At 47.1% G+C, this 23,871-nt stretch overlaps 1 protein-coding gene across 2 annotated transcripts in view; it reads left to right on the top strand.

Moving 5' to 3' along the window:
* LOC146205072 (enhancer of mRNA-decapping protein 4-like) overlaps positions 1-23,871 on the top strand; it is a 188,656-nt gene that overhangs the window by 33,335 nt on the left and 131,450 nt on the right. For both annotated transcript variants that reach the window (XM_084589752.1, XM_084589751.1), the window contains exon 5: positions 1,919-2,121. In XM_084589752.1, coding sequence (XP_084445878.1) covers positions 1,919-2,121 — 203 coding nt within the window. The remainder of the gene's footprint in view (positions 1-1,918; positions 2,122-23,871) is intronic.

The raw sequence follows: 23,871 nt of genomic DNA, 5'->3' as shown, positions 1-23,871 counted from the left end.
CTGAACCAAGTAATGCTTGCTATTCCTAGGCCATACAGCCATGTCTGGACGGCTTCATTAAAGCAGGGTTTTTATGTTTCTGTGTTGAGTGGTCAAATAATTATCTTATGACTGCGTGCTAATGAATATATGCAAGATAATAAAAGCACAAATGAAGAGGTTAGTGATTAAGCGAATAGCAAAGTGTGTGTACATGAACAAAGGTCCACAAGAGGACCCATAGATAAGAGCAGTTAATGCTGTTTTGTCATACCTTTAAAGGTGTAGCTTAAACAGTGGTGGGAGCGCTGCTCCATTGAGCTCCAGACTGCTTTCCCTTCTCCAAACTGGTCCAAACTGGCTGCCTCGATGTTTTGCCATCAAATTTAGCGGAGCTGGGGAACTGTGTCACAGCACTGGGGGTAAAGATATAACACATCTTGCGCTGGGCTTAATGCAAATGAAATTCTTGTAAGGGAACGAAGCATGGAGCATATATTTGTTCGCTAGTAAATTTAGTATGAGCCACCGGCGATTGAAGATAATTGCATAAAAAATAATGCACTATGCATGTGATGTAGCACCTTCTCCCAGTCTTTTGAATCGCTGGTGGAGAGAGAAGTGAGAGCAGCAAGCGAAGCAGATAGGTGCAAAATACTGTGAGCCGTTAGGAAACTTGTCTGACTGCAATAATTGCACGAGTTTTTCTAATGATTCTGGTGTGAGAACAAGACTTCACCATCGAGCCTTTTTTTCAGAGGCAAGCTTCTCAGGCCTGCAGCAGACAAAATTATACTTGAATCTTTGTGGGTTGGTACTCCAAGATGTCAGTCACTAGGAAGCTTCTCAAGTGTGTTGGAAAGCCATATAGGGCCTATGCCAAGATGTTAAAAATGAGCCCCAGCATTGCACAAGTAAAGAATGATAAGCTGTTTTCAGGAGACAGTGAAATTAAAAAAGCTGAGGATGAAAAGGTCACTCTTCAGTGTTATCTATTGTTCCTAAAGGCACTACTGACCAGTGCTCAGGAATTTATCAGCACAGGCATAGGATCAAAGTGGATATACACAAGATAGAGCAGAAATGTTGTGCCCATTAGTCTGAGCTCCAGATTAGTGGCGCTGCTTGAGCACATCAAAGTGGTAGACTCTACATTTGAATCTATCAAGTCAATATAATCAAATACTTTAGGTCGCGCTAGGTGTTCAGTTATAAAGTGCACCATGAAGCGTTCCTTTTGCTGCTAGTTAGTTCCAAGTTTGTTGGCCATTTGTCCTCTCAAAGATGAGTACGAAGTTGGAAAGGCATTGAACTTGCATAAAAATAAATCAAATTGGAGTTTTGTATTTCAGAAAGTGAAAACTGCAATCAGGCTTTATTACTGCCCCCAAAGCTTCTCCAAAAAGCTCCAGCCTTCTTCCACCCCTGCTTAAATATCTTTTTTTTTTGTCTCATCCTTCTCACTGTATCTCACGAGTTGCTACTATTCGTTTGTTTTCTGATTTGCTTGTATCCCAGTGCGTGTAGTTATCTGACTGCCCTCGAACCTCAATAATGCATGGTGGGAAAACAGCTTAAAACATGCCCCCCCCCCCCCCCCCCCCCCCTCCTTTTTTTAAACCTCATGTCAACAACTGGGCGCGCTTTGTAATGTGCGCTGTTTAGTCTGTGGGAAGCACAACTGCCAGTGATTCTTTTAAATTTCATGACTAGTGGCATAGGCTGTGTCAGGAGCACAGCGCCACAACAGCCGTCGTCTACCACTGATGCGGTGGCGGGTGCAATGACGGCCTACAACAGATAAAAATGCGGTGGCAAGCAAGCCCCGCCGCAAGCGGCGGTGACCTACCTCACAGCATGCCACTTTTTAACATAGTTGAGCACTTTCCTCACTGCAGAGTAGTGTTATTTTGCTTAACTTTTTTTAATGCTTTTTCAGCTGCAAACTCCTCTGCGGGTGTAGTCAGGGTGCTGAACTTGAAGACAGGTCAGCGCCTGCTTGTGAAAGGCTTCAGAGGACTTGTTCAAGATATGGCTTTTGCCTGGCTCATGACACCTGTGATGCTTGCTGTGGTGGACGTTTACGGGACCCTTTGTGTCTACAGTATTGATGATGATACCTTCCCAACGTTGCTCTTCAAGGTAATTTGCTCGCAGTTTATAAAGTGGTGCTTTTTTTTGTGTGCACAATATGCATCATATTCATATAAATTCGCCCCGCCAGGGTGGCGCGGTGGCGGGGTGGTGCTCGACTACTGTTCCGGAGGATGCGGGATCGAATTCCGGCCTCGGTGGCAGCTTTTTGATGGAGGCAACAAGCAAGGGGCCCGAGTACTGTGCGATGTCAGTGCACATTAAAGAACCCCAGGTGGTCGAAATTTACGGAGTCCTCCACTACGGCATCTCTCATTGCCCGAGCCGCTTTGGGACATTAAACCCCACGAAACAAACAAACAACATATTTGTTCATAAATAATTTCTTCCAAAATTCTTTGCCCAGAGGAAATAGCTCTATGAACATACAGTAAAACCTCACTGATGTGTCTTTTTTTTTTTTAAAGCGAAAAGCTTCACTACGAGGGTCGGAGCCGAGCTTCGCGTATGCTCCGTGGGCTGAAAAAGCCACTTCTGCGCATACGCAAAACCGAGGGACATCACGTGCAGCGCAGGTGGCTGCCACTTCCATCGCCTGACCTTTGATGCAGCCGCACGCTATTGCGCATGTGCGCCGCCACTTACTAGTGCGCGCTCGCCTCCTCGCCACCGTTTGACCTTTCATTGGAGCCGCGTGTTACTGCAGGCTATACAGTCGAACCCGGTTATATTGAACCCAGATATATCGAATTTTGGTTATATAGAACTAACGGAATATCCCCTTAAGGGGGGACGCGACCTTAGAAAACCAAAAAATCGCGAAACAGTCGATTTTTGGAAGATTATATATTCCGGTAGTATGTCTTATAAACTACCATTTTTGTAATTATCGATGCCCAACTCGCCGTAGAAATACTCGAAATTAATTATTTAACAAGCAGCTCAGCGCCGAAAATTCCCAAACTTCGCGCGCGCGCGCCATTCCTCTCCCGCCGAACTGAGTGCCGCCATCTTGGTCTTGTTTTGTTTGTGAATTCTTGCGCTGTCTTCTGCCACCCTCGACGACGGCGGTGCGATCGAGGCGTGGCTTGCTACCGATTGAGAGCTTCGTGGTGGCTTTCAAGTTTCCCGCGCTCGAATTCAAGGCTGCGATTGGGCAAAGCGCGCGCTCCGCGAGAACGCGGGGGATCGGGCGACTACTATTGGCTGCTGCGACCGCTGACGCGTCGGTCTCCGCCTCCCCACGTTGTCTGCTACGGCTCTTTGCTTGCTGTCGTTGTTGGCTGTCTTTGTACTTCGTACTATAGTGAAAGTATTCTAGTTCACTATACTTCGTACGTTCTGTTCGCCTTTCGCCATTTTTGCGATCGCCGGATTTACGATCTCTCGTCGTGCCCTCTGAACGGTTTCGTGCAACGTGTTAAACGTTGCGTGGTCGCTCACGATGCCTCGAGGTGCGACACGCATTCAGTGCAGACTTGGCTAGCTTTTTTTTTTTTTTTTTTTTTTTCGTTTCGGCGCTTATGCCACGGAAGATAACCCAGGAAGTCGCTTGTCGCGTTTGGGCCGCTCCTCGTTCCTCCGGCGAGATGCCGCGATAGATAAACCGGGAAACCGCTTGCTGCGTCTGCGCCGCCCATCATGCTAGGACGAAATGCCGCGGAGGAATCGGGAATGCCGATTGTCGCGGCTTGCAGAGCACAGGATTGACGGATCTCAGCATGTGGAAAGTGGTCCGCGGCACCAAGGTATGGTGGCTAGAAGGGGGAGGTGACGCCAACGGCGGACGGAAGCCGCTCCTCCATTTCAAGCCGGGTGTAGGTGGCGCTGTTGGCCGTAGTGCGATGCATGGTACGCGCCGCTCGCCTTGTGCCACGGTACTTGAACATACGCATGCCTACCGTGCGTGCAACGCGTCGGCCTTTCAATGATGTTGCAGGTAATGGTTTAGCTCATTAAACTCTAGTCGAACCTGATTACGGCTGACAGAATTCAATTTTAAGCCGTGGTGGTGCGGTGGTTAGGGCGTTCAACTGTTGTGCCCAAGGATGAGGGATCGCGCATCCCGGCCGCGGCGACCGCTTTTCACTGGAGGCGAAAAGCAAGGCACGCGTGTGCTGTGCGATGTTAGTACAAGTTAAAGAACTCCAGGTGGTCGAAATTCCGGAGTCCTCCCCTACGGTGTCTCTCATAGCCCGAGTAATTTTCGCACATGAAACCCAACAAACAAAACAATTAAAAACGATCGGTTGGTACTAAAATACTTCTGGGGTGTAGAATACAGGCGTATCTATCCTTTCAGTTTCAGGAATTAAAGGGTTTTGAATGAGTCCCGTCTGGTCAAGATAGTGCATGTCGAAAGTAGAAGACAGACCAAGAGAATGAGGGTGGAAGGATGTTTCGGCTCCGTGCGGTCGCATTTTTTTTTTTTTCCCACAACGTTGTTTGCCCCAGGGGATAAAATAATATGTAAGAAGAAAATTAAAAGGGGTAATAAATGAAAGAAAGAAGGTTGGCTGTTCTTTGGTCGATGTTTTCCACCTCCTTCAGTTTCAAGAATACGAAGTATCAGCATTACTCCTAAAAAATGTGATTGGGGATCCAAACAAGCAAAACAAAGCATAGCAAAAATTTATTGCACATCGTAGTAATAGCAATGTCAGTTCAGTTCAGTCGTGTCCGACTCTTCGTGACCCTATGGACCATGTCACGCCACGCTTTCCGGTCTCCCACTATCTTCCTAATATCACATAACTTCACCTGCAGCGCCTCGAGGATGCCATCTAACCATCGCGTTCACTGCCTACCCCTTCTCCGGCAACCCTCAACCTTTCCCAACATCAAATCTTTCTCCAGCGACTCCTCTCTTCTCATCAGATGACCAAAGTAGCTGAGCTTTAACTTTAGAATTTGACCCTCCAATGAGCAGTCAGGGTTTATGGTCGACAATATCGACTGAATTGATCTTCTGGCAGTCCAACGAACTCTCAAAAGTCTCCGCCAGCACCACAACTCAAACGCGTCAAGTCTTCGGCAGTCACAAAATAGCAATGTACTGCACATCATAACATTCAGGGTAATTCAAAATAACAGATACATTTACACATGCTTCTGTGTAATTAGAAAAAAAAACATTAAACATTGATTACAAACACTGCATTCATCTCTTGGCACTAAGAAATGGGGAGGCAAGGATATCACTTCCCGCTAAATAAAAAAAAAAATATTACATTCGACCTTGAATAAATATGCAACTTAGAGCACCCTCTTAAGTTTCAGCACGTTCATTCTTCCCTGCTTAGCGTTGCGCTTACAGTTCTGGGCCTTAACATAGAAGTGCTGCCTGGTAAGAACATAAAACTTGATAATTTTGCTTGGGAGGGACATACTGTGATTTTTTTTTTTTTTTTTTTTTTTTTTTTTTGCGCTGGAGTTCATCTGTTCGACGAAGTTAGGCACCCACATTAACATGTAAGCAGCGCAACACATCTTGCCATAAACATGAGATCACGCTGGCAGCCGCGAACAAACAGTAACGCTGCCGCACCGTCCATACACCGCGCGCGAACCTGCACACGCGCGCGATCGCGTGGCTGCATTGGCTGCATCGCCAAGCTGACCGCAGCGCCACCGCGGCCTTCGCGGCAGCGCATGAACCAGAGGATCGCGCTTTCTTGGCGGATACGCCGGCGCTGGCGCCACCTCCCCCTTCTAGACCAAGGCGTTCGCTGTAGCCGATCGGCTAGTCACACAGATGTTCGCTGTGGCCGAGATCGACGGAGCGCCATAGTCCTAATGTATATTTTGACGGTCGCACCGGACTTGTTCGTGATAATTGCGAGTGTTCGTCTTAAGTAGGGCCGTTATAAGTGGGCTCGACTGTATCTGAATAAATTTTTGAGGGCAAGGCAAGCCCATGTATTCAAAATATTATGTCTGGAATTTGTCATAATTAATTTGGTTAATCAACATAGGTCTAATTGATAACAAAAAATCCAATTCTATACTATTTTTTAGCAAGAAAATTTAGAAAAAGGGCTTTGTCTTGCCTGAGGAACCTATCTAGGAATCAGCATGACAAATTGCGCAATGCCAGTGCCTTTCACAATTTCTCCAGGCTTGATATAAAGACCTTTTCGAACCAGTTTGATATGCTTCTGTGACTTGAGAACTAGCGCGCACAATTCTATGAAACTTGGTGGTTTTTCATTTGTTAATGTCATGAGCCTCTCTTGAAAATTTCATCATGATAACTTGAGAAACAAAAAAGTTATTGTTCTCTCAACCTTTGAGAGCCGTTTTCTCAGAATCAATTTTTTGCACGGTGTGGCTGCTAGGGAAAGTCATAGCTCAAGAACCGCTTATTGGATTTTCATGAGGTTTTTTTTGTTATATACCTAAGTAAAATTCTGAGGGCAAGACAATTCGTTTTTTTTTTCTTTAAATACTTCATGCGTAATTAGGGGCAGTCAATTAAAATATCGTTAAGTCAGGTGTAAATTTGAACACTAAATTTGGGGCTGTACTAAAATTCTTCAGAGAGGAAGTTTGGAAAAAGAGAATTGTCTTGCCCTGGGGAAACTATCCAGGAATGACCATAACAAATTTCAGACTGCTAGCACATTTTGCAAATTCTCCAGGCCCGCCCCTAGGGACCTATGTAAACTATCTTGATATACTCCTCTAACTTGAGAACCGATGAGCCCAGCTCCATGAAACTTGGTAGTTCTTCAAATGTGTGTACTATGAGCATACCCTGAAAATTTCATTCAAATACCTCAAGAAATAAAAAAGTTGGTGTTCAAGGGTAGCCTCCCCCCTTAAGAATCCCATGTAAAAGTATAAAAAAGCCAGTTAGGCTAGGACAGCCCCGCGCCCATTCCGTAAAGGCGCGCGCATTTGCGGTTATCGTTTCCAGTGCGCCAGCACGTGACGTTTGCAAGCCATGTGCATGAATAAACCAGAGAGAACCGGTGGGAACGAGAGGGTGAAAAACGCGACAGAGCGAAGCGCAAGGGTGTGCCCATTCTTTTGCCGAGATATCTCTCTCCTTCCTCTTTCCCGGCCTTCGTTCGCGGCATCTCTCATTGCCCGAGCCGCTTTGGGACATTAAACCCCATGAAACAAACAACATATTTGTTCATAAATAATTTCTTCCAAAATTCTTTGCCCAGAGGAAATAGCTCTATGAACATACAGTAAAACCTCACTGATGTGTCTTCTTTTTTTTTTTTTAAAGCGAAAAGCTTCACTACGAGGGTCGGAGCCGAGCTTCGCGTATGCTCCATGTGCTGAAAAAGCCACTTCTGTGCATACGCGAAACCGAGTGACGTCACGTGCAGCGCAGGTGGCTGCCACTTCCGTCGCCTGACCTTTGATGCAGCCGCACGCTATTGCGCATGTGCGCCGCCACTTACTAGTGCGTGCTCGCCTCCTCGCCACCGTTTGACCTTTCATTGGAGCCGCGTGTTACTGCAGGCTATACAGTCGAACTCGGTTATATTGAACCCAGATATAGCGAATTTTGGTTATATAGAACTCACGGAATATCCCCTTAAGAATCCCATGTAAAAGTATAGGAAAGCCAGTTAGGCTAGGACAGCCCCGCGCCCATTCCGTAAAGGCGCGCGCATTTGCGGTTATCGTTTCCAGTGCGCCAGCACGTGACGTTTGCAAGCCATGTGCATGAATAAACCAGAGAGAACCGGTGGGAACGAGAGGGGGAAAAAAGCGACAGAGCGAAGCGCAAGGGTGTGCCCATTCTTTTGCCGAGATATCTCTCTCCTTCCTCTTTCCCGGCCTTCGTTCACAGTAGCACGCCCTACGCATGCGCCAAGCCAGCTCGGCCCGTTTTCAGACAGAACGTCAGACGCTTTCTCCAGCGTGTGTTGCAAACCCTCTGCGCGCGGCGGCTGACATGGCTATTGCGCTTGCAAAAGTCAAGAAACGGCAGATTTTTTTTTTTTTTTTTTTTGCGAGAGTCTTCTATTTTTATCGTGCTGTACGTGCGGCGCAGCGTAAGATATGGCATTACGAAGCGGCATTTTTTTTTTTTTTTTTTTGTGGGAGTCGTTTATCTTTGCATGTAAGAATCAACGAAATCACGCGGTCAGCTGCGATCATGACACCGGCTTTTAGCATTTTTCGCTTCAAACTGCATTTGCAGCTACTGTATCACCCTTTCCAATGATTTTGTGTCAGTGGACTATGCCCGCCCCAAGCGCGGTGTGATAAATCGAACCAGGCTTGTGCAATTAAGCCATCACGGACAGTCCGCGAAGTTCGCCCCGCCGCCGCTGGAGCTATCAAAAGATAAACACGCTGCGACGTTATCGCTGTGCAGCATCTTGGCACGCTGCCAAGAAATGGGCTGTGGATGAGAGGACCGAAACGGAGTGCGACATGCAAGCGAAAACGTTGGCGATTTCTGCCGCGGCGACACAGAAACCTTGTTTTGAGCTGTCGCGGTACGCTGGCTGGAACGGCAGAGGGACGCAGTTTCAACAAGTTGGAAATTTTTTGCTCTGTCACTGCCGCTCGTCTCTGAGATCGCTTATTCGCTTGCATGTGAGCGAGCTGGCCTTATGGATTTTTTTTTTTTTTACCAAATTTTCTGGTGCAAAAATGGAGGGTGGGTTCATTATGCGAGTGAGTTGATTATGCGACAAATACGGTATTGTTTTTTCGCATCGATAGGGCCGTCCCAAGCCGATTTCTGTATATCGAATTATTGATATATCGAACTATTTCGCGATCTCCTTCAAGTTCGATATATCCGGGTTCGACTGTATATAAATGCGCTTGCCAGAGAACAGGCGTGCGCACTCGCCATGGAAGAAGAGAGTATGGCTGCTTCTGCTAGACAGTGTTTGAAAAATCCAGGAATGCTTGCTTGGGAGTTGGCTGCAAAGCAGGGAAGAAATGAGAAACGCAAAGCTCAACGAAAGGGCGAAACACCTGAACAACGGGAAGAACTCCTCGCTGAACGGCGACGAAAAGAAGCCCCTAAAGCGGCTACTCTGATCACCGGATTGTCTTTATGACTATACATAAATCGCAAAACATTGTGCCCAGCAGTTATGAATAAAGAAGTTATAATCGTGCACACCTTGTCTTATATATCATTGATAAGCACTTGTATACCTACACAAGACACGATGTATAGGATAGCCGTAAGCTAAACCATAAGCATCACCAAGCTTTTCGCTTCTGATATACAGGCTTAACCACGCTATAGTGTCTAGAATATATTGGCTAAGTGTGCCGACCGTGGCCTCCCGGGTGGCTCCGCGAGCGATGAATGCCGGTGGCCGCCGCCAGGAGCGCTGCAAACTGGGTGGATACCAGCCGCGCCGCCCGCATCTAGCCCACGCTCACATCTTCGGCAAGAGGACTGCTCGCGCTGCATTTTAGCTCTCATTAAGTTGCAACGCTTCTCGCTTTAACGTATTTAACGCTTCTCGCTTGCTAAGGATTCTGCGAAGTTAACGCAACTTGGAGTCTCAGACATCCCATGGTTGCAAAGGGAAACATGGAATTTCTATTCTAACAACAATTAGAGCATAGGCTTTTATTGTTATAAAATATATTTATAATATTTGGAACAAAGTGAAATGCTTCAGTTGTATTGGCATGCATATATGGGTTCTTTACACTTGCTTACAAGTAAACACGCATGCACAGTTTTATTTATATATTTCATATGTGATCAACACAGGAAACAGTCGTGCAACACTTCTTTTATGGATATGTATACATATCTGCCAACTCTTCCGAATTTTCCGTAAAATGTATGAGTTTTGACCAGTCTTACGATTTTACGAATCTTGCGGGAAATTTTACGGAAAATGTTTTATTTTTTGGGAAAAAAAAAGTGCGGACATCTATAAACATCATGGCCTCCGAGATAACACCACACGCTCGGAAGGGTTCTCTCGAAGGCCATGTTAACACTATTATGGTACCTTTGGCGGCCACGAGAGGGCAAAACATATTTGTAATATCATCAGCAGCTGCAAACGTTGTAGTAACTTCTATCGTCTACTCGGGGGAACACGAATCCATATCCAAAACTCGATACCGCCTCCGCCAGGCTAGTGGCTGTTCCTTTGTTCACCTGTTTGGACAACTTAGGTGTTGGCCTCTGTTTTTGCGTGATCTGCGGCCGCGTCCGACTCGGTGTGACTCTGAAGTTTTAGTAGTAGCGGTTTCGCAGTGCAATGGCGGGCTCAAAGCCGCGACAGTACTTCCAAGTATTTTTGAAGTCGTACACGGCAAAGGAGAGTCGTTCGGATTTTGCACCACGTGTGCCTGTGATGTTAACATTTCACATGGTGGCAAGTCCAACATAAAGATCCGCATCGCTTCGAAAAAGCAGCAAGGACACGTGCGAGCCGCGGACAGCCAGCCGAGCCTGACAAGTTTTGTTCGCAGTGACAGCGACCTCGGTGTGATTCGTGCAGAATGCAATTTCACAGCGTTTTGTCGTGACGCTGGGACTAAGTTGACCCGGCCTTCACTTGGTAGCGTGCAGAGACTCCGGGTTCATGAAGGATTGAATCTTCGAAGTTGGTAAAATATATACAAGCAGGTTTAATGGCACTTTGAGAAAACTTATTTACATGATTATTTACATGAAAAAGAAGGGTATATTAACAAAATGGCAAGCGTAAAGAGTTCATAGCGAGAAGCGTCTGGATGAGCCGTTTACCCAGGGCTCAGAGCGACATTTCGTGCTCTGCAACGTCCTTAAAACCCCCTATGTCCAGCCCCTCTCTGAAGATGCTGACCAACCAAATCCAGGGCACGCCCCTCAGATATCGGCATCCAATCGAACACATCACTGCACTGATGGTCTGAAGCACTGACTGGCCCGGCATTGTTTCGTTGGGCCTGGTCACTTGTTGGCGGGAAAAGCTTGGGAACGGCGAGGAGGTACATTTCTATTCTTCAGCCAAGAATCGATAGGCTGGTTCCGGCAAGTGGATTTACTTCTCAGAAACCCAAGTGCACGTGCGCGCCGCTTACTGCTCCCAGCATTGTCCCTTTCCGGCAATTGCAAATCTTTCCTGCATTCCCGGGAAATCCTCTAATGGCCGTAATCACCTTGCTCCTTTCTTGTCCTGTACGTCAGCGGACGTGTCACTCTGTCTTCTCCTTTGGACAATAGGCATTCCTTACTTGACCATAGCGCTTCTCGACGGGAAGGGTGAACAATTGAACGAAAGCACTTCCGGCTATTTCCCGCAGGGGGACATTTCTTTGTGTTTTTCTAGACGTTCTCTTGACAGGGTCAATTTGGCATTTGCAGGGTGTCCACAAAGCAAAACAGGCTTACACAAAAGGATTCCTGGAAACAGGCTCACTTAGCGCCCTTGTACCAACAGCACATATCCACAGCACTTATCCATGCCCACAGGCGAACAATAGAGCGCGCAAGTGCGGATGATGCACGGTCGTAACAGCCTCCTCCCCCGCCAGAAGAGTCTCGGAGGGCAGCAGTCGCAGCTGCTGCATGAAGAGACGACTTAATGGCCTGCACATGAACGCTTGAAGCTCGCTGTTGCTTGTCGCGTTGTCTTGATTGTCGTAGGCCAAATTGCTCGAGCTGTCTGAAACTCAACATGTCCAAGCAAGCACTCGGCTCCCGTCTGAAGAGACCAGGTTAAAAGAAAACTGCCATCGTTGTTCGAGAAAAGCCCACGCTCAAAACGCTCAGGACCCACGTATTCCTAGAAAACCAAACGTGCTGCTTTACATAGTCACTCATATACAAGTGCACGAAAAAAAAAAAAAAAACCTGATTATCAATTTGGATACATGGTGAGGAACACCTCGGACCGCTTAGAAACAGTGGCTAAGCGCGTCCGCATTCCCATTTAACTTCCCCTTTTTGTATCTTATTTCAAAATTGTACTGCTGTAAAATCAAGCTCCACCTAAGAAGGCGACTGTTCTTCGATGTCACAGTTTGCAGCCAAGCCAGGGGACAATGGTCCGTCTCTACGGTGAATTTGGCCCCTCCAAGATAGCACTGCAATTTTTGAATGGCCCATACAATGCAAGCGCACTCTTTCTCTGACGCGCAATAAGCCCTCTCTCTAGAACTCAGTTTTCTGCTCAGGTAGAGCACGGGGTGCTCATTACCGTCGTCATCTCTCTGGCAGAGAACAGCACCTAACCCTCGATCACTGGCATCACACTGGACCGTGAATTCTCGGCCATAGTCTGGAGCTCGCAATACCGGACGGCTAATCAGCACAGCCTTCAGGTTTACGAAGGAGGCTTCCCTTTGTTCGTCCCAGACTACATTTGTCGGTTCTGTCTTGCGGAGAGCGTCGGTCAGAGGGCTAGCCAAAGCTGAATAGTTAGGGATGTAGTGATTGTAGTACCCAGTCAGACCCAGGAATGCTCGAATTTTTGTCTTCGTGCTCGGCCGCGGGTAGTCTGCTACCGCAGAAATCTTAATCTCGCTGGGTTTCCTGAAACCTTGACCTACATTGTGATCCAAGTAGTCCACGGTCGCCCTTGGCAGGCAACATTTCTCGGCCTTTACGGTTAGTCCAGCTTGACGCAAAAGGCTCAGTACAGCTCTAAGGTGTACCATATGGTCCGCCCATGAGTCGGAAAAAACCGCAATGTCGTCTAAATAAGGCACCGCGAATGTTTCACACCCCTTTAAAACCCTATCCATGAGCCGGGAAAAACAAAATGGAGCATTTTTGAGCCCGAAACTCATCATTGTTGGCTGGTAGCTGCCCGTCGGAGTGACGAAAGCCGCGTATCTGCTGGCGCGTTCAGTGAGCGGTACTTGCCAGTATCCTCGAGTAAGGTCCAGCGTAGTCACATATGCCGCTCTACTGACCTGTTCTACTCTCTCCTCAATATTCGGAATAGGATACACTTGATCCCTGGTGAGAGAATTTAGCTTTCGGTAGTCTACCACAGGCCTAGGGTCTTTACCTGGAGCTTCTACTAAGATCATAGGCGAAGCATAATCGCTTTCCGAGGGTTTTATTACTCCCAATTCCAGCATGCGAGTTACTTCCCTATCCAGAATTTCTCTTTGCCTTGGAGAAAATCGGTAGCACCTTGATCGCACTGGCACGTCTGAAGTCAGCTCAATATCGTGCTCAGTCAAATCAGTTCTGCCTGGCCTGTCCACGAAGCAGGCCTCAAACTCTGTTATTATCTCGCCCAGATCGGACAGCTGGGATTTCTTTAGTTCTCCTATCTGCTCCGTCTTTTTGAGAAGCTCCTGTATCTTGGGAGCATTGGCTTGCTCCATAGCTAAGTCCTCTCGGGTTCCACTTAGAAGTCTCGTGAGATTACTGGACACTGGCGGCAAGAGGTTACTTTCAAGAACGTCCTCATTCCGTGTCTTATCAAGCTCACTTTCATGTTGATTTATCTGAGATGCCTCGCTCTCAAAGTTTTCTGACCCGCTATCTTCCACATCGACCACTGTTTTAACTGCCGTTTCCTCCGCTGTGGATTTTTCTGGAATGAGCAGTGTAGCTAGTTCTCGCGCCTTTGAACGTGTTAAGGCTTGCACAACTCTGTCTCCGATAAGGATGCCCCTCTTTCGCAGTAGCATGTCCGATTTGTTAGAAAACAAATACGGATAGCACTTGGGAAGCTTTCCTGAAACGGCAGCCTCGGTTGTTAACTCGCCGAAAGGGTCCTCGATGACCACGTTCGCGATTGGCAAGCACACACTCTGTTCCTCCACTACCTGGCGGATCCATGCACACTGTCCTGTATAGTCGGAAGGCGACACATACGCCGGATGGACAACATCCATCGTTGCGGCCGAATCGCGCAGTACCTTGCAAGGCTTCCCGTTGACTACTAGGTCATGCAGGTAGGGTTCTAAAAGCTGCATATTTTCATCGCAGTCACTGACATACGAGAAAGCAATCTTTTCTTTCCGGCAGTTGACGGCAATGTGACCCTGCTCATTACACCTAAAGCATGTGAGCGGCTTCCTAGCCTCAAGCTTATTCTTAGTGTTCTGCGCGTTGGTCACTTCCCCACTTTTCTCACTGCCGTCCTTTCTAGGGAGTTTGCCTGAAGAAACCTTCATTTCTTCGTTTCCAACTCTAGCAAAGTGCCTTTCCTGACGGTTATTCACACTCAACTTGGGATTGCGGGGCCTATCCACTGCTGGGTTGCTGAATTGTCGGCGCGAAGCATACTCCTCAATGAGTTCGGCAGCTTCAGTTGCCGACTTAATGTCGCCTCGGTCCTGTAACCAATTTCTTTCTTTGTCTGGGAGGCAGTTATAAAACTGCTCCAAAAGAATTCGCTAGACTACAGCGTCCCTATCACTGTAGGAATCAGTGCTCTTTAGCCACTCGCCCAAATTGACTCTTAAATTATACAGGAATTCAGGGTAACTCTCGTCTCTGGACTTAGTAGCGTTCCGAAAACGTTGTCTGAATGCCTTGGCGCTAAGCCTATACTTTCTCAGAAGGCAAGTTTTGACCTTCTCGTAGTTGTCCGCGTCCTCCTTGCTCAGCCGCGCGACAACCTCCGCTGCCTCGCAGGGCAGAACCGTCAATAATCTCTGAGACCAAGTGTCTCGCTGGAAGGACAGTTTTTCGCAGGTTCGCTCAAAGTTAGCCAGATACAGACCGATATCCCCTGATATCACATATGGCTGCATGTACTTTGACATCTTGAAATCTGCCTCCTTGTTGAGAAGAGGTACCGCTAGCTGGGGACAATTGCCCGACCTCTTGCTCAACTCTAGTTCTAATTTCCGGAGCTCAATTTCTAGCTCCAGCCTTTTTGCTTCTCTTTCAATTTCACGCTCTTTCTGCTGTCTGAGCTGTTCCTTTTTTTGACCGATGAGGTTCCATGCTTCACTGAGCTCCTCATCATCGGTTCCCAGATCAGTGATTGCCTTTATAATCAAGGGTTTTCGGGCCAAACCACTTGTATCAATTCCCAATTCCTCACACAATAGCAACAGGTCCGGTTTCTGCAGCTTTTGTAGGTCCATGATCGCTCCGAGTGTCGGCTACTTCCAAAACAACTGTGCAAACTACCAAACCTAAAGGCGTTTCCACACTCTCTTTACCAGTTCTAAAATCTAACCCTGTTCTAGAACCTGGTCCACATCAGAAGAAAAGCCAAGCACTCACCCACACATGCGATCGATGTTCCGAGCTGCCCTCTTGTTGGCCGATTGTTGCTCCTGCTTGTTGCTTGAGATGCCACCTCCGATCACCAGATGTTGTGGCTTGTAGATTCTGATCCACCTCGAATCACCAGATGTTGTAGCTTGTAGATCCAGATCCCAACGCTGGTCACCAGTTGTCGTGACGCTGGGACTAAGTTGACCCGGCCTTCACTTGGTAGCGTGCAGAGACTCCGGGTTCATGAAGGATTGAATCTTCGAAGTTGGTAAAATATATACAAGCAGGTTTAATGGCACTTTGAGAAAACTTATTTACATGATTATTTACATGAAAAAGAAGGGTATATTAACAAAATGGCAAGCGTAAAGAGTTCATAGCGAGAAGCGTCTGGATGAGCCGTTTACCCAGGGCTCAGAGCGACATTTCGTGCTCTGCAACGTCCTTAAAACCCCCTATGTCCAGCCCCTCTCTGAAGATGCTGACCAACCAAATCCAGGGCACGCCCCTCAGATATCGGCATCCAATCGAACACATCACTGCACTGATGGTCTGAAGCACTGACTGGCCCGGCATTGTTTCGTTGGGCCTGGTCACTTGTTGGCGGGAAAAGCTTGGGAACGGCGAGGAGGTACATTTCTATTCTTCAGCCAAGAATCGATAGGCTGGTTCCGGCAAGTGGATTTACTTCTCAGAAACCCAAGTGCACGTGCGCGCCGCTTACTGCTCCCAGCATTGTCCCTTTCCGGCAATTGCAAATCTTTCCTGCATTCCCGGGAAATCCTCTAATGGCCGTAATCACCTTGCTCCTTTCTTGTCCTGTACGTCAGCGGACGTGTCACTCTGTCTTCTCCTTTGGACAATAGGCATTCCTTACTTGACCATAGCGCTTCTCGACGGGAAGGGTGAACAATTGAACGAAAGCACTTCCGGCTATTTCCCGCAGGGGGACATTTCTTTGTGTTTTTCTAGACGTTCTCTTGACAGGGTCAATTTGGCATTTGCAGGGTGTCCACAAAGCAAAACAGGCTTACACAAAAGGATTCCTGGAAACAGGCTCACTTAGCGCCCTTGTACCAACAGCACATATCCACAGCACTTATCCATGCCCACAGGCGAACAATAGAGCGCGCAAGTGCGGATGATGCACGGTCGTATCAGTTTTTAGTTGAACACAACATACCGCTCGGTGTCAGTGATCACGCTGGACCACTTTTCCGGAAAATGTTCCCCAAGTGCGAGGAAGCCAAACGCTACGCCTGTGGACGGACGAAGACGACGGCAATAGAGGCTTTACAAAAGTTAACGCTATCTAGTGAAAGAAACAGAAACTATGCGCGGCGGCCATGTTTTGTTCAGTCCACCCGCGCCTTCCATCGAGTACGCTGTCAACGTGCGCCTTCGTAGAACCCGTGCATGCATCGAAAGGTGCATTGGAATGCTCACAAGCGATTCTTTCATTTTTTAACATCACAGCAGTCGCTGTTAGCTCCAAGCTCTATTCGGAATGATGCCAGCATGTTGTTGCGTGCCCTTCTGCAGCCAGCGTACCGTCACAGACGCGCACGGAATCAAGGTATATGCGTGTATGCGACCGTTCGTTTGCAGTCCTAATCGGCTTTACAAGGGTCACTTGCATCATGTAAAGCATTACTGCACGTCCCTCTGACTGGGAGCTAGCTCACAGAATGGGCTATCACCTATAACAGCAAGGTTGTTTTGCGCGCTATGGAGCCTTGTGAACTTGAAGGATAAGCTTATGCTACGATGGAGGACACGGGAGATGGAGCAGTGCATGTATAACGAACGTTATTGTGCAAATACGTTCGTTGAAGCATTTTGTACGTAGGTTGCATTTACCATTGTGTATTTGATTTAAGACACGGGCATGATTACCGAAACTACTTTTCACAGTCGTACGAAATGGTAGTGCTTGGTGCAGAGAGCAATACAGTTGTCTAGTGCGCCCGAGGTGCGTGTTTCACGCTGCAAAAGGAAGCGGCGGCCAAACCCGCGGCGTCTAGAAAAGCAGAAAAAGATGACATCCCATGCTCACGTGTTGCCCGTTTCGACCGGTCCACGTCCAGAGCACGCAGCTCAGGTTTTATACTTGCCAGCGCGGCCGATAAAATAACGAAGTGTCCACTTCACTTTTGTGTGTTTTTTCGAGTCACCCGATGGTTCGCTAATTCAGAGCTACCTGAATTTCTCATGGAATTTTTAAATAGGCCGATTTCTTGTTTATTCCCTCTGTCAGAAAGTAAACATTTGAAGCCGTAATCTCATATGAAAGTGCTGACATTGGAAGCTTCGAGGAACTCGGAGGAGGAGGAACTCGGCTGAAACGAAAAGAAATTTTAAAAGTCAACTCGTATTACTGCGAAGTGTTCGTGCTTTGTGCAACTGGCTGTGTTCATAAAATCAGATTTATATCATATCGTTATATAAAAATTAGGGGATCACTAAAGCTCCGCCGTCAAAGGTATAACGCGATAGTGTTTCTCTCTCATACACACACACGCACGATGTTTTCTTCCTTCACGTGTTATATTTTAGCTCTTGTATTTATTCATTTTATTTACCAAATACTGCAGGCCCTAACTGGGCCCTAGCAGGAGGGGCGAAAGGAATACAATGCAGTGAAATATGAATTCATCAAAAGTAACATACTACACACAAGTGTAGTATGTTATATGTTGTTATGTATGTTATATTTCTATGTTATGTATGCTATGTTATATTTCTATCATTTTATTTATTTCTATTTTATTTGACGTTTAACATTTTTATACACCAATACGCATGCGTCAGCAACAATCTGCTTTCCATTCTGAGCAATTTGACACTTTTGAACACAATACTTCAATTATTCAATTACACATTCTAAATTTTATTCCTTAGCATCACCACGCACTGGTGTTTCATTCCGACACCTTTAAACCCTTACTTTCCAATTTTTCCTTTTTTTTCAATACTTCAATTATTCAATTACACATTCTAAATTTTATTCCTTAGCATCACCACGCACTGGTGTTTCATTCCGACACCTTTAAACCCTTACTTTCCAATTTTTCCTTTTTTTTCGTGTCTTTATTTGTACAGTTGATCAATTAATTACTAAGATTTTATTAACTCGTCATTGCCTATCAGACACCAATCAATATTCAATCACTGGAAGCAGAAATTACCTTGTCACTTTTTTTTTACGCAGCCCCCGATTATTTCCAAGGCTAATGCAAACTACTGCGTCGACGGCATGGGAAGGAAAGGGCTAAGCGCCAGTCCAACTTGCGTCAAATTACGCACAATCCTTTTATCAAAATAAAATGCATCCTCACTCATTTCACCTACCAAGTATCTTCCAGTGGGATGAGCGACGGTGATTGCGCAAACCAAGCAAACAAAGTCGCGATGATCTCTCATAGGCGTTTAAGTAAACAGCAAAGGCGCACAGACAAAAACATCCACATTACAGAACTGTGGATACTGTACCTGGATAGGGATGACGCTGCGGATTGCCGAGGGGCCCATGCACGACTCGTAGAGCAATTTGTAACTGCGCTCGGCATCTTGGCCGGTGGGCCCCGCTACGTTTCGGCTGTCAAAATACGCTTCTGGGCGTAGCTAACAGGAACCGCTAGGGACCGAAGAGAGGTTCAAGCACAGCACACTAGGTTAAAACGGGAAAAGCGCGAACAGAACGGCGAGCGCTGACGGACAGACACGAAGCAAACGGATGGAACGAACAAAATATGGCGGCCAGCGCGGGATCAGCGTGCCGCTCACGGTTTCCAGACGTACTTTTGTAAACCCTCTACTATTCGTGAAATGGCTGCGAACACAATGGAGTTTTCGCTCATTACTCTACGGGACACGGATTTTGCTTGTGGGCGAGTGAGCAAGGGTGTCGCTAAAGATAAATTCTTGGAAAGGTATGTGTATAACAAACACAGGCATGTGGCATAATTGCATGAACAGCAGAGCACAAAAGAGGAACATTTACTTACAGTGGGTTTAAGGGGGGACACGACTCTTTGAGATGAAAAAAAGTTCGAAAAAATAGATTTTTTTGAAACTGACATTTTCAGAATCTGTAGCTATTACAGTCGAACCCGGATATATCGAACTCGAAGGGGATCGCGAAATAGTTCGATATATTGATAATTCGATATACAAAAATCTGCTTGTGACGGCACTTACGATGCCAAAAAACGATACCGCGTGTGTCCGGTAATCAATCCACTCGCATAATGAACCCACCCTCCACTTTTTCACCCGAGAATTTGAAAAAAAAAATGCGTTAAGACCAGCTCGCTCACATGCAAGCGATTGAGCGATCTCAGCGATGAGCGGCAGCGACAGAGCAAAAAATTTCAAACTTGTTGGAACTGTGTCCCCCTTGCCGCTCCAGCCACCGCGACAGCTCAGTACAAGGTTTCTGTGTCGCTGCGGCAGAAATCACGAGCGTTTTCGCTTGCATGTGGATGGCGCGCGTCACTCCGTTTCGGTCGTCGCATCCACAGCTCATATCTTGGCAGTGTGCCAAGATGCTGCGCAGCAATAACGTCAGGGCGCGTTTATCTTTTTATAGCTCCTCCGGTGGCGGGGAGAGACTTCGCAGAGTGCCCGTGATGGCTTGATTGCACAAGCCTGTTTCGATTTATCACGCCGCGCTTGGGGCGGGCGTCATGATCGCAGCAGCAGACCGCGTGCTTCCGTTGATTCATACATGGAAAGATAAACGGCTCCCGCCAAAAAAAAAAAAAAAAAAGCCTGCCGCTTCTTAACGTCCGCAGCCGCCATATCTTACGCTACGTCGTGCGTACAGCACAACGATAAGAAAGGATGACTCTCGCAAAAAAGAAAAAAAAAAGAAAAACAGAGAGAGCTGCCGCTTCTTAACGTCCCCAGACGCCATAGCCATGTCAGCCGCCGCGCGCAGAGGGTTCGCAACACGCGCTGGAGAAAGCGTCCGACATCTGTCTGAAAACGGGATGAGCTGGCTTGGCACATGCGTAGCGCGTGCTGAAGGAGAGAAAGAGCTCGGCAAAAGAATGGGCACACCCACGCACATGGCTTGCAAACGTCATGTGTTGGCGCGCGGGAAACAATAACTGTAGATGCGCGCGCCTTTGGGGAATGGGCGCAGCACTGTCCCGAACTGTCCCCTCTCATTCCTTCCGCGCGTGGCTTGAAAATGTCACGCGGCAAATGGCCAAGCGTGATGCGATCGTCTTTGGGGAAGGCACACTTTCCAGTGCGTGGTGGGGAGTTCGATATATCGAACGACCGGTGAAATTGAGTTCGATATATGACGCGGCTTTCCTATACTTTTACATGGGATTTTCAAGGGGATATTCCGTGAGTTAGATATAACCAAAATTCGATATATCCGGGTTCGATATAACCGGGTTCGACTGTATTCATTCAATTCGCCGGGGTTTATATCTCGTGGTGCAGTATTTGGGCCACAGAATCAATTTATAGCATCGCTGTCTACCGAAATCCGCAAAAAAAAAAAAAAAAAAAAAAAAAAAAACGTTATTTCCGAGGCGCGTAGGTCGTTTTCTACACGCGCGATTGCAGCCATCTTGGTCTCATTTGAAAGAGCGGTTTTTCTTTTCCCATTTCCCGCCACAAGTGCCTTCGCTGGCTTACTGATGACGTTGAAATCAGAGCATAAAAAAAGTCCAAACGCGCGGTTCTATTCGTCGAGCTAGCACACGTGATTGAAAAGCGCGCTGTGATTGGCCGTGCAAAGTTCCCGTCGTCGGCTTCTCCACAGGTGACGCATCTTTCCTTGTTCAGTCCTAGGGTTGTGACGAGTGCGGCACACGTGTCTGAAGCAACGCCGAAGTTTGCCACGAGTCACAAGTTTGCCAAAAAGAAGAAACGATCGGCCTACAACTTCAAGAAGTGCTCAGTTCCTTCGGCCTGCATCGAGAATGGTCCGCTGCCAACAGCAAGTGATGCCGAAGCCGCGGACAGTACCGAAGTGGACTTAGGTCTAACTGGATCGCCGACGAGTGAATGCATTCAGGACAGCAGCCGCATTCGGCACGATACCGAAATATTGCAGCGTACGGAGTTGTTGCAGAGAGAAATGGAAGCCCAAGAAAAGCTACAAGTTCAACACCGGCCACCAAGCAAAAGATAGATTTTTTCACTCGCGCTGACGATGTTGCGGCCGCGCCATTGAACATCGAGACGGGCTTCGTTGTCGTCAGTTTAGACTCAATGAACGCGTTGATGTCGTTTGTGAAGTGCAAGGTTGTGCGGCGATAGCATCACTGTAGGGAAAAGTGAACGTGAATATGGCCTCGCCATAAAGATTATTATCGAGTGTGCGTGCTGCGGTGATGTTGTGTCGCCGTGGAGCTCGCCCCGTGTGAAAGGAAAAGAGAAGTGCAACCCATTCGTTGTGAACGTCCTTGCTGCACGCGCGATGCAAGCCACCAGGAATCGACAAACGGCACTCAATGACGTTTTTGCGAGCATGAACGTTTCGCACCGTGGCCTCCACAACAAAACTTGGCAAAGGTATGTGAAGAAGAAGCTGGCGCCCGCGGCAGCTCTTGCTGCCAAGAAGCAAATGTCTCTGCGCGCAATTGGCCCGGGATCTATATGATAAATTGCAGGTTGCAAATCCCGGAAACATTGCTGTGTCATACGACTGTTCCTGGATGACGCGTGGCCACTCGTCCCATATCGGCGTCGGCACGGTCATCGAGCTGTTTACAGGACTGGTTCTCGATTACGTGGTCCTGAGTAATTTTTGCGCTGATTGCGAGCGTGCCTCAAGCGAAGATGACCCGGCATACAAGGCTTGGAAGGAGACCCATGCATGCCAGAAAAACACCACCAAGAAGGCTGGTAAAATGGAAGTTGAGGCTGCTCTGACCCTCTCCCAGAGATCACTGCTATGGCACAACCTGAGATACACCACCCTACTTTCAGATGGTGACAGACCACCGCCGAGCAGTGGCATCTGCAAACAAGTGCAAGACCACTGCGGACATGCAGCACGCTTTCAAAAAACGCCATTTGTGTGGCCATAGTCAGTCTGACTACATCCCTGGTGCCTTCTAGTCACGTTGCAAAATATTGCAATGTTTTCTCTACATTTTTTATTAAAAAAGAGCCAATCTCTTTTTTCTCGTTTTCTCAAAACACCAATTCTTGACTTCTTGCTTATTTGCAGAAGCGATATCTCTGCCTTCAATGGAGGTAGTACCATAATTTTTGTTGTGGCATGTAGAAAAGTGCAAAGCACACAAATTAGGAGCAGATTTTGCAATGTACGTTTTAAGAATTTTTAAATTTTGCTCTAGGTCAGACAGTAGGGCACCCACATTTGAATGGTGGACTTTGAAATGCTATAAAATCGCTATATTTGTTTTATCAAAAAAGTGCTCCTAACATTGTATACATTATGCTTTCTAGTACCTAGCAAAGTGTCAATATGAATATTTTGTATTATGGTTACTTTTTCATTGTTTCTGCAGATTGTGAACAATTAATTTCATCTATCTTGAACTAATTGGCTAATTGGAAAAATAGTTACATATTTGAAATCAGCGCGATAAACTGAACCAGACTACCTAGTTTTATCAAGTTTGGTCGAAAATTAAGAAAAATAGCTTTAAGGTGCATCGCGGCCTGTGATTGCACATCAGGCTTTGCCAGAGTCACCATCTTTTGAACAAAGAGGCTGACGAAGGTTCCCCCCCCCCCCCCCCCCCCCCCCTTGAATTTCGCATAGGCACGAGACGTGGCCGAAGCTCGTTGGTAATGGTGCTTACAGTGAAACATGCGCCCAATATATAACTGCATTCATAGGACATGAGTGTGTGTAGCGCAAAAGGGTGAAGGACACAGGAAAGGTGCACAACACAGGTGCTGCGTGTAGCGCCTGAATGTATACACTTTTTTCTTGTCCTTCTTTCACGTTGCACACTCATATCATGAAGCTCTGTTACTGACTCTCCCAAGTTTCCACCCTTGGTAATATAACTGCATGCTCAAAAAATGTTTCTGGCAAACTAAAGCAGTTGGCGTTTACCTTCCATCATTCCTATTGATGTTTCGTTCCCATTCTGCACAATGTTTACGTAGCATCAGAAGGCGTAAACGCGAAAATACGCGCCTTAGCGGTAGCTCCGTTTGCCAACAAAGCAAGTCTTCCCTGTGCACCGCCGCTTTCCCTTTGGCATGTTTCTGTGCAGATTTTTGGGAGGCACTGGGGAAACAACAATCAGGATTTCTCTTCACCACTGGTGATACAGTGAAAAAAGAAGGGATTCAGGTGGGCACAGAACGCGCGCACAAAATTCTAAAAAGAACCAATGCAATCGTCGCCGAGCAGCTAGGAGTGCGGAACGACTTGTATGTGCAAGCACCTACTCCAGAAATAAACCGCTGCACCTTGATGAACACAAAGGACTCTCAGAAGCAGTGCCCTCTGTCGCTATCGGTTGGCTTTCATTGCAGACGGCGCCGTCCTCACCCATATGGAAGTGTGGGCGCTTGTAACACTAGCCAATATATTCTAGGCACTATAACCAAGCTAAGCCACTGCTAAATTTTTTTATCGTAAAATTTCGAGCAAGCCTCCCTCTCCATCTTCACTGCTAATTTCAAATTTCCACGGCGTTCCA

The sequence above is a fragment of the Amblyomma maculatum genome, chromosome 1 (assembly GCF_055883805.1).
Source record: "Amblyomma maculatum isolate TAMU_Amacu chromosome 1, ASM5588380v1, whole genome shotgun sequence".
NCBI lineage: Eukaryota > Metazoa > Arthropoda > Arachnida > Ixodida > Ixodidae > Amblyomma > Amblyomma maculatum.
The sequence above is the reverse complement of the archived record's forward strand: the minus strand, read 5'-3'. Positions and strand labels throughout refer to the sequence as shown.